This window comes from Mobula birostris, chromosome 6, assembly GCF_030028105.1.
Source record: "Mobula birostris isolate sMobBir1 chromosome 6, sMobBir1.hap1, whole genome shotgun sequence".
In the NCBI taxonomy this organism is placed as follows: Eukaryota; Metazoa; Chordata; class Chondrichthyes; order Myliobatiformes; family Myliobatidae; genus Mobula; species Mobula birostris.
The window spans coordinates 4,964,229-4,975,325 of NC_092375.1; the positions used below are offsets into that span (position 1 = coordinate 4,964,229).

Sequence of the window (11,097 nt, forward strand, 5' to 3'; positions counted from 1 at the left end):
TAGTTAGAACATTGGCTGATTGGTAGGAGGCAGCGAGTGGGAATAAAATAATCCTTTTCTGGTTGGCTACCAGTGACTAGTGGTGTTCTGCAGGGGTTGGTGTCGGGACCACTTCTTTTTATGCTGTATATAAATGATTCAGATGATGGAATAGATGGCTTTGTTTTTCAAGTTTGCAGATGATATGAAGATTGGTGGAGGTGCAGGTTGTGTTCAGGAAACAGGTAGGATGCAGAAGGACTTAGATTAGGAGAATGGGCAAGAAAGTGACAAATGAAATACAATATTGGAAAATGCATGGTCATGCACTTTGGTAATAGAAATAAATTTGCAAACTATTTTCTAAATGGGGAGAAAATCTAGGAATCTGAGATGAAGAGGGAGTTGGGAGTCCTTGTACAGAACACGCAGAAGGTGAACTTGTAGGCCGAGTTGGTGGTGAGGAAGGCAAATGCTATGTTAGCATTCATTTCAAGAGGTCTAGAATACAAGAGCAGGGATGTGAGGCTGAGACTTTATAAGGCACTGGTGAGGCCTCACCTTGAGTATTGTGAACAGTTTTGGGCTGCTCATCTAAGAAAAGATGTGCTGGCATTGGAGAAGGTTCAGAGGAGGTTCACAAGGATGATTCCAGGAATGAAAGTGTTATCATACGAGGAACGTTTGATGGCTCTGGGTCTGTGCTCGCAGGAACTTAGAAGGATTAGGGGGGATCTCATTGAAACCTTTCAAATGTTGAAAGGCCGAGACACAGTAGATGTGGAAAGGATGTTTCCCAGGGTGCAGAGTAATTTCTTTAGCCAAAGTGCGGTGAATTTGTGGAATATGTTGCTTCATACAGCTATGGAGGCCAGGTCATTGGGTGTGTTTAGATTATGAAGACACGCAGTCCTCTTTTATTCTCATTTAGTAATGCATGCATTAAGAAATGATACATTATTTCCTCCGATGTGATATCACAAAACACAGGACAGACCAAGATTGAAAAAAACTGACAAAACCACATAATTATAACATATAGTTACAACAGTGCAATACCATAACTTGATGAAGTCCATGAGCACAGTAAAAGTTCAAAGTCTCTCAAATGTCCCACATCTCATGCAGACGGGAGAAGGAAGAAAAACTCTCCCTGCCATGCTGACCACAATCCGACTCTGAGTCATCCGAAAACTTCAAGCTCTGATCAGCTGTCCGACATCGAGTACTAAGTGCCATCTCTAGCCGAATGATTTGACCTCCATCTCAGTCGCCAACAGCAGGCAAAGCCGGGGATTTTGAGGCCTACCCTCTAAAAGATTCCCGACCACGCAGTAACGACAGCAGCAAACAGGCGTTTCAGAAATTTCTCCAGATGTTCCTCTGTGCTTTCACATCCATCTCCATCAAATCAGAATTTAAGGATTGATAGGTTCTTGATTTAACATGGCCTCTGGTGTTACAGGGAGAAGGCCGGGAACTGGGGTTGAGGAGGAGTTAGGAAAAAAGGATCAGCTATGATTGAATGGCAGAGCAGACTCGATGGGCCAGATGGCCTAATTCTGCTCCTATTTCTTATGGTCTAAGATAGATAGACCTTACCCAGGGCAGGAGAGTCCATAACTAGAGGTACAAGGTGGGAGGAATGAAACTGATTGAGATCTGAGGGGCAGATTTTTCCACACAGGGTTGATGCAAATCTGTAATGAGCTACTGGGGGTGGGGAGGCACGATTAAAACAGTTAAAAGGCATTTGGACCAGCATGTGGATAGAAGAGATTCAAAAGGCAACTGGCATTAGTGTAAATAGGCATCACGGTGAGCATGTACACGATGGGCCGAAGGGCCTGTTTCTGTGCTGTACCGTGCTATGATGCTGTGAGTCTAGAATCTGCTCATTGGCTTGGCTTTTAGTGATGTAAGCTAATTAGTAAATGTTACGGGTTGATTGCTGGAGGGGTTCCAGTGTGTTGGGTTCATCTGTCATTACAAGTTACAGTCCTTCAGAAAGTTGGTGAGGTTCCTTCGCTGACATTTCTTCTTCCACCCATACCTGCAAAAAGTCAGAGGTGTGGATCAGAAATATAACATGCTATTGAGTTAGAATATAGAACAGTTACAGCACAGTACAGACCTCTCCACCCACGATGGTGTCCTGACACTTGAACCTACTCTGAGATCAAACTTCACACTCAGATTTCTGAATGGACAATGAATCCACATACACCATCTCACTATTTTTCTGTTTGCTATCTTTTTGCACCAGTTATTTACTTTAATATATATATCTATCTTATGCAGATTTGTTTTAAAAATTATTATGTATTAAAATTGTGATGTACCACTGTGCAAAACAGATTTCACACCGTATCAGGGCAGAGACCACATAGCATCCACACCAGGTAGGTCCTCCAGACTCCAAAACGGTGACTTTCCCCCAAGCAGTAAGATTGATCAACACCTCTACCCACTAACCCACCCCTCCACACCCCCAAACACCACTGCTTTCAGTTCCTGTCAAAAGGTCAATTTTATTGTCAATGTACAATACAACTGATATTTGTCTTCTCCAGATGGCCATGAAATACAAATAGACCATGGGGGTTGATGAAAGAAAAGACATCAACTCCCCCCTCCCCCAGCATGAAAAAGTAAAGAAACAAAACTCAGACTCCAAAATCCCCCCTCGTTCGCAGCAAAAAACAGCCACAAAAATAATCAATGATCCTCTACACATAAGGATCCCGGACCCCCTCACTCGCAGACAAGACCAGCAACAATAGCGCCAACCACCAACCTCCCTCTTACACACAAAAATTAATACATCACCCGCCTCCCATCAACCACAGAAAGAACACACTGAGAAACTGAAGGAAACTAATATAAAGTACAGTCCAAGTTGGCAGCCATCGATCCCGGGGATCATGGGTTTGCGTCTCTGGCAGACTGTGCCCTCTCCAGGGAGCAGGCCTGGGCGGGAAGATTTGAAGAACCGGCTGTTGCCTGTGCAGTAGGTTCTCCCTCTCTACATCCGAGGGAAGGGCAAGTGCCGATACAGATTGGCACCAGTGTCACTGCAGAGGGTGCCAGAGTGAAGTTGTAAACAACATCAAACTGCCTTAGGGACCCTGGCTCTGGATTTCTTCCTTGGGGTTTACTCCCGAAGCCTCTCCCACGGGTGGGTATGGCTGCAAGGCAGCGGAGGCTTAAAATCAGAGTTTTCCTTCTCCTCGGCGGGCTGACAGCCAAGGCTGATGAGCCCCACCTGCCCGAAGCAGCTGGTTTTGAGGTGCCAGTGGTTCACCTTTGCCCCTTCTCCTGTCAGTAGAAACAGTTCCACCAGGCCAGTAGCTAAGCCTCACGTGAAGGCCGAGAGTTGGACTTGGTTGTCAGAGGCTGTTAATGACGCGTGCCACTTTATAGGTAGTGGGAAGTTCGAGGATTGGGAAGCTTTTTAAAAAAAAAAAAAAAAAAAAAAAACAACAGAAGGTAACTAAAAAAGTCAATAAGATAAAGATGGAATGTGAAAGTAAGCTAGCCAATAGTGTTAAAGAGGATACCAAAACTTTCTTCAGATACATAAAGTATGAAAGAGAGGAGAGAGTAGCTATTGATGGAAAACAATGCTGCAGAGGTAATGCTAGGGGATAATAAACTGGTGGATGAACTGAATAAGTATTGTGCATCAGTCTTCACTGTGGAAGACACGAGCAGTATGGTGGAAGTTCCAACTGTCAGGGGCATGAAGGTTGTGAAGCTACCATTACTGGAGAGAAGGTACTTGGGAAACGCAAAGGTCTGAAGGGAGATAAATCACCTAGATCAGATGGTGTATGCTCCAGGGTTCTGAAAGAGGTGGTTGAAGAGATTGTGGAGGCATTAGTACCAATCTTTCAAGAATCACTAGATTCTGGAATGGTTCTGGAAGACTGGAGATTTGTAAATGTCACTCCACTCTTCAAGAAGGGAGAGAGGTAGGACAAAGGGAACTATAGGCCAGTCTGACCTCAGGTTGGGAAGATGTTGGAGTCGGTTATTAAGGATGAGGTCCCTGGGTACTTGGAGGCACATGATAAAATAGGCTGTAGTCAGCATGGTTTCCTCAAGGGAAAATCTTGCCTGACAAAACTGTTGGAAATCTGAAGAAAAAACAAGCAGGATAGACAAAGGAGAATTGGTTGATGTTCTGTATTTAGAATCTCCAAAGGCCTTTGAAATGGTGCTGCATATGAGGCTGCTTAACAAACTACAAGCCCATGGTATGACAGGAAAGTGTCTAGCATGGATAAACCAGTGGCTGATTGGCAGGAGGCAAAGAGTGGGAATAAAGGGAGCCTCTTCAGACTGGCTGCTGGTGACTAGTGGTGTTCCACAGAGACCTGTATTGGGTCCGATTCTTTTTACACTATAATGTAACAGTGAGGTCATCTACAATTCCTAGTACAGGGATGTGTCGTTCCCCGAGTTTGATTCCCAAGATCTACTGATTGTCCATTCACATCCTGTTCAAACACAGCTCCAGGCAAAAGGCCAACGAGGTCTGACTTACCAAACATTCATTCCTTGGGGCAGAACCACTTTCTTTACACATTCAATGTCATCAGCAATACTATCGTTGATAAAATCTGTACAAGAAATACAAAATAGTGCTGATGTTGGTATGTTAAAGTTGCTGTGTGAAGTCTGTGATGATTTCTGTAGATATGGTAGATACTTGGTTTGTGGTTTGGCTTCAGGAATCCTGAAGAACATGGAATATCCATTCATCTGTCCATCTGCCTATGTATGTATGCATGTATGTATCTATCTATCTTGGACAAACTTAGGTTGTTTTCTCTGGAGCGGTGGAGGCTGAGGAGAGATCTGATAGAGGTTTATAAGAGGCATAGATAGAGTAGACAGACAGTATCTTTTACCCAGGGTTGAATTGTGTAATACCAGATATGCATTGAAGGCGAGAGGGGTTAATTTCAAAGGAGATGTGAGGGGCAAGCTTTTGTTTTAAAAACACAAGAGCGGTGAGTGCCTGGGATGTGCTGCCTGGGGAGGTGATAGAGGAAGATACATCAGAGATTTTTTAAGAATTGCTTAAATAGGCACATGAATGTGAGAAAATGGACGGATCTGGACATGGTGTAGGCGGAGAGGATTAGTTAGGTTTCTTGTTAGATAACTATTTTAATTATATCAACACAACATTGTGGGCCAAGGGGTCTGTTCCTGTACTGTTCTATGTTCTCTCTCTCTATCCATTGATACAGCCCTCTGGCCCAATGAGTTCATGCCACCCAATTACACCCATATGATCAATTATCTTCAAACCCATACCTCTTTGGAATGTGGGAGGAAACCAGAGCTCCGGGAGGAAATGCATGCGGGGCAGAGGGAGAAAGCACAAACTCCATTTTGACAGTGGCAGGAATTGAACCCAGGTCACTGGCACTCAAAGTGTTGCAATAACCACTAGGCTACCGTGGGTGGCACTGGTTTATTCTAACCTTTCACATCAGAGCATTCTTAAGATCGTTGATAAATAATGCACATTATTTAGAGGAGAAGATGGCGGCGTGACAGCAGCACGCGCGGCCTCTCCGGTGAATGATATCCGTAATTTGTCAAGTAGGGGACTGTGCACAATTCTGATTTGATGGAGACAGACGTGAGAGTACGGAGGAACATCTGGAAAACTTCTGAAATGCCCGCTTCGCTGCCGCTGCTACTGTGTGGTAACCGGAATCTCCGGAGCAGAAGGCTCCAAATCCTCGGCTTTGTGTGTTTCAGCAGCCAGGGCAAGGTCGAAGGCGCTCGGCAGTGGATGGCTCCTGGGAGGCTGTATCGGAGAGGCTGGTCGGAAGCTTGAAGTTTTCGGAAGGATGGACTCAGTGTCGGCTGGGGTCGGCTGCTTCCAAGGTATCAGCAAGTTGACGGTGCCTGGAGGTTTACGGCAGGGAGTTTCTCCCTTTTGCTGCCTGCTATCGGGGACTCGGGAGTCGATCGACTCGGGGACTTTGACACCTTTTTACCATGCCCATGGTTTGTTCTTCATCAAATTATAATATTGTTATGCACTGCTGTAACTATATGTTATAATTATGTGGTTTTGTCAGCGTTAGTCTTTGGTCTGTCTTGTTTTCTGTGATATCACTCTGGAGAAACATTGTATCATTTCTTAATGCATGTATGCATTTCTAAATGACAATAAAAGAGGACTGAGCGTTCTCATAATCTAAATCTAAACATTAGAGTTGTAATCCAAGATCCCCGCCAAGTCCTCTCCTCGCATTCTCAATCGGGCAGGAGGTACAAAATTTGAAGACCCTCATCACCAGGTTCAGGAACTGTTACTCTCCTTCTACCATTAGGTTCTTGAAGCAACCTGCACAGCCCTAAAGCTACGGTACCTCAGAAGTGGAACACCATCAACCACTCCTTGGACTAACAAGTGTCACAATGGGGTGCTGGGAACGGACTCAAATGCAAGACACAGACACTGAAGTACAAGGAACAGGACTTGACTGGAGTAGGGACGTGACAGGACACAGACAAGGAGCAGGGACAAGAAAACAGACTTGGGCTATGGAAAGAGGGACCAGGACTAGGAACCAAGGCTTGGACTCTGAGCCCAAGACTGGACAAGGACCCAGAACCTGGGTCTTGCCTCGGGCTCAGACCCCAGAACCAGGCAAGGACATGACATGGCTTCAGGACAGGACGTGGCTGGGGTCTTGAGGCTGGAGCTTGTCCGTGGGATCCTTGAGGCTTGGGCTCTTGGAGCTTGTCCGCGGGATCTTCATCTTGAAATACAAGGCTGATAACTCGGAGGCTGGAGCTGAGAGACAGCCTGGGAACTGAACATCAACATAGAGCCAGGACTTGTCCTTCAAAAAGCCAAGACTCATCATTAATACGACACCAACATGAGACAGGACAGTACGTAGACAGAGCCGGGACTTATATTTAGACAAGCCAGGACTCAACCTCTCCACACCAAAGTGGGACAGGTCCATCTGTTGGGTAACAGCAGAACAGCCAGACTTACCCAACAGAGGCAGAGACAAGACAGATCCCCCCACAGGGCAACAGCAAAACAGCCTGACTTACCCCACAGAGGCAAGGGCAAGAGACAAACACCAAAGAACAACAGACAGTTCCATCTCTGCTCCGGGGTAGCTCCAAGTCTCAGTTCAGCCAACATCCTCCACTGGCTACAGAAACAGCCAGATCCTTACCTAGCTCAGAGTGGCTGGCAGCCACTCAGCTGGCCCAGGAAACAGCCAAATCCATACCACAAAGACCTCTCTAACAAGTGGCAATGAGGCTCCATGAAGCAGTGGCCCTCCAACCAGGCCTAGAGATCACAAATGGTTTCACTAACCTTCCATCAGCAGGTTGCTCCAAGGGGAACTGACAAGACAAACCAACAGCCCACACTCAATCCCAAGGCTACTTATATTCCAAGCCCCAAGATGGGAATCAGGTGCCTATGATTAACTCAACCAAACAAGGGACAGCTGGAAGACCCGGAGTCCTGAGTCCAGGGACCGGACCATGAACCGGAATGCGGACTTCACAGACCGGACCATGACACCAAAAGCTACTGTGTGCTTTTACTAATAACTTGTTTACACAGTCTTTTTCTTTGCTGCCTTGTATTGTTGTTGTTGAGTGACATTGAGTTGTTGACTCATGGCGACCCTATGTATAGTGTAATTGTCCAATGAGTTTTCATGGCAAGGTCTGGAAGTAGACTGCCAGGCCTTTCTTCAGTGGAGATACTGTTGCTGCCCAGGTTGGGACCCGGCTGGGTTAAAATTCAGGACCATCCACCTCCACGTCCAGTGCTGATGTCACTGCACCACCAGCCGGCTGCTGTCTTTCATAACTATGCATAACTTAAGTTCTGTATGTTGTCCGAAAGAGTCCAGGAAGGGGTAGCTAGCACCTCTGGTGAAGGGGCTTGTCTGGGACAGCTCTCTCGCCTTTGGTCCCCACCAGACACACAGCTCTCACCTGTGGCTCCGAGTAGCTGTTTACGTACGACAGCGGCCACACCCCGGTACTCCGCTTTGACAGGCAGTCTAGGTATGCCCAGGGGAGGGCAGCTGGCTGCCTCGTACCTCGGTGAGATAGGGTCATACCTGCCCCAGAATGTGGAATCAGTACTGGCAGGATGAGATTCGCCATAAGATCCAATGATCAGGAAGGTGGCTCTGCATCGCTCTGTGGAGAGCGAAGGGCAAGGCAAGGCACGGCACAGAAGATGTCATGGTCATCCACTGCAACCGAGGATGACCCCAGTTTGTGACACTTGCTCATACCACTGGGCCCAAACATCTGAGGTCGAGAGAGTGGAACTGTCCCAAGGCAATCACTTTTCCACTTTAAAAAACACTTTTCCACACGGGTTTCCTGTCATTGTCAGATACCAACATGATGTCTGAATCATTTTCACTGTACTTGTATGCATGTCGTCATGGTTTCCATGCCATTGGAATCCGTTGGTTGATTTGTGAAGTATCGTGTGCTTCTTGGAATGGAACATCAAGTACACGTTAAACAAATACACGCACAGGCGAATTCGCTCTGTGGGCCACTTCTTCAGAACGAAGACCATCAACCTCGACCTCGAGGGATAGCCAGGACGACTTGTATGCATGACAATAAATTTCATTTGACTTGATTTGAGCAATTGTACCCACCTCTACAACTACCTCTGACAGCTTGTTCCATATAACCAACACTTCCTGTGTAATGAAGTTGCCCCTCAGGTCCCCTTTCACTCTAAACCTATGCAATTAGTTATGGAATCAAGCGGGAGGTACGGGAGCCTTAGTCCTACACCACAGATTTAGAAATAGTTATTACTCCTCAACCATCAGGCTCCTAAACTAGTGTGGATAACTCACCTCAACACTGAACTGCTTCCACAACTTATATACTCACTTTCAAGGAACCTACAACTCATGTTCTCAGATTTTTAACACCATAAGATATAGGAGCAGAATTAGGCCATTTGGCCCATCGAGTCTGCTCCCCCATTTCATCATGGCTGATCCATTTTCCCTCTCAGCCCCAGTCTCCTGCCTTCGCCTCGTATCCCTTCATGCCCTGACTATTCAAGAATCTATTAGCATCTGCCTCAAATATACCCAGTGACTTGGTCTCCTCAGTTGTCCGTGGCAATGAATACTTATTTAATTGTTATTTGAGCAGCTTGTCACATGGGTTGTTTGTCAGTCTTTTCGTGTGGCTTTCATTGATGCTGTTGTGTTTCTTTGTTTTCCTGTGAAAGCCTTCAAGGAAATGAATCTCAGGGTTGTGTTTGCTGACGTATCTGTACCTTGGTAGTAAATTTACTTTGACTTTGAATCGACACAGGGAAAATTCAGGCAATCGCCACAGTGAACAGTTTCTACAAGAATCGTCTCTCTTACCCAGGCAGATCTTCCCACATTTATTCTTTGAATTCCTGGAGCTGCCTCTGCCCTGCGTGCGCCCATTGTCGCACCAGTCCTGGCTGCTGATCTGGAAGAGCCCGTAGTCCGAGGATGTGGTCTTCCCATCTCTCCGGTTGTGTCCGACCATTCTGGTGTTGTAGCTGCTCTCGTGCTCGACCAGGCAAACCCCTGAACAGAGGCAAAAACCCGAGACCTTGTCTCATTATTCCTGGACCTCTCTCCCCAGGAACCCCTGCATATATAGCCCCATCATTACTCTGTGTTCAGTCTGGCTCTGCCCTCTATACACAGAACATACACCAAATAGCCACTTTTATTATGTGCAGGAGTGGAACCCAGTGTGGCTTTAGAATCATTGTCATTGAGAAGTACAGCACAGAAACAGGCCCTTCAGCCCATCTAGTCCATAGTCCTATCGACCTGCACCAGGACCATAGCCCTCCATACCCCTATCATCCATGTACCCATCCAATCTTCATTTAAATGTTGAAATTGAGCTCACAAGCACCACTTGTGCTGACAGCTCATTCCACACTCTCACAATCATAGTCATAGTCATAGTCATAGTCATTGTCATACTTTATTGATCCTGGGGGAAATTGGTTTTCGTTACAGTTGCACCATAAATAATTAAATAGTAATAAAAACATACATAATTAAATAGTAATATGTAAATTATGCCAGAAAATGTCCAGGACCAGCCTATTGGCTCAGGGTGTCTGACCCTCCAAGAGAGGAGTTGTAAAGTTTGATGGCCACAGGCAGGAATGACTTCCTATGACGCTCTGTGTTGCATCTCGGTGGAATGAGTCTCTGGCTGAATGTACTCCTGTGCCCACCCAGTACATTATGTAGTGGATGGGAGACATTGTCCAAGATGGCATGCAACTTGGACAGCATCCTCTTTTCAGACACCGCCGTGAGAGAGTCCAGTTCCATCCCCACAACATCAGTGGCCTTGCGAATGAGTTTGTTGATTCTGTTGGTGTCTGCTACCCTCAGCTTGCTGCCCCAGCACACAACAGCAAACATGATAGCACTGGCCACCACAGACTCATAGAACATCCTCAGCATCATCCGACAGATGTTAAAGGACCTCAGTCTCCTCAGGAAATAGAACTATTTATGGTTCTATTACTATTTATTATTTATGGTGCAACTGTAATGAAAACCAGTTTCCCCCAGGATCAATAAAGTATGACCATGACTATGACTACACAGAACGAATGAGACTCACAGTTTGCCAAGCTATAGCCACGATATCCCTCCAGTCCACTCCTGCGCAGAAGGCGAGCCAGTTCACATTTTTCAAAGATGTACGGTGCTGCTCCTGTGATCAAGGCACCGAGGAGAATCAAGACCTTCGTCATATTGGCTGCTGCCCCCGGATCCCAACTTCAGAATGGAAACCGAGTTTCTGCTCTGAGCTGCAGAGCCGGGAAACCAGGACACTCCCGTCAGTCCCTGTTAAACAGCGGCTGACCTTCAAACCTTCTCTGGACTCTGTTCCTCGCTCATTAGGAACAGGAGATTTCCAGCGATGTTTGATCTTGTTTTTTTTATTTGCCTCCTCGTCCTGCTGTTTCTGGAATCAATGTTTCATTGTCAGGAACTGCGGAAGACCTTGGGCTGATAGAAACTCAGATCTCCAACTCCTCCG

General features: G+C 46.2%; 1 protein-coding gene across 1 annotated transcript; it reads right to left on the reverse strand.

Annotated features, from left to right (window-relative positions):
* Positions 1-906: 906 nt before the first annotated feature.
* LOC140199697 (lysozyme C, milk isozyme-like) lies at positions 907-10,807 on the reverse strand. Its single transcript, XM_072262176.1, has 4 exons — positions 10,675-10,807; positions 9,414-9,605; positions 4,529-4,604; positions 907-2,032 (listed from the first exon to the last, which is right to left on the reverse strand). Exons 1-4 carry the CDS (start codon positions 10,805-10,807, stop codon positions 1,966-1,968), a joined length of 468 nt encoding a protein of 155 aa, XP_072118277.1. The 3' UTR covers positions 907-1,965.
* Positions 10,808-11,097: the final 290 nt, after the last annotated feature.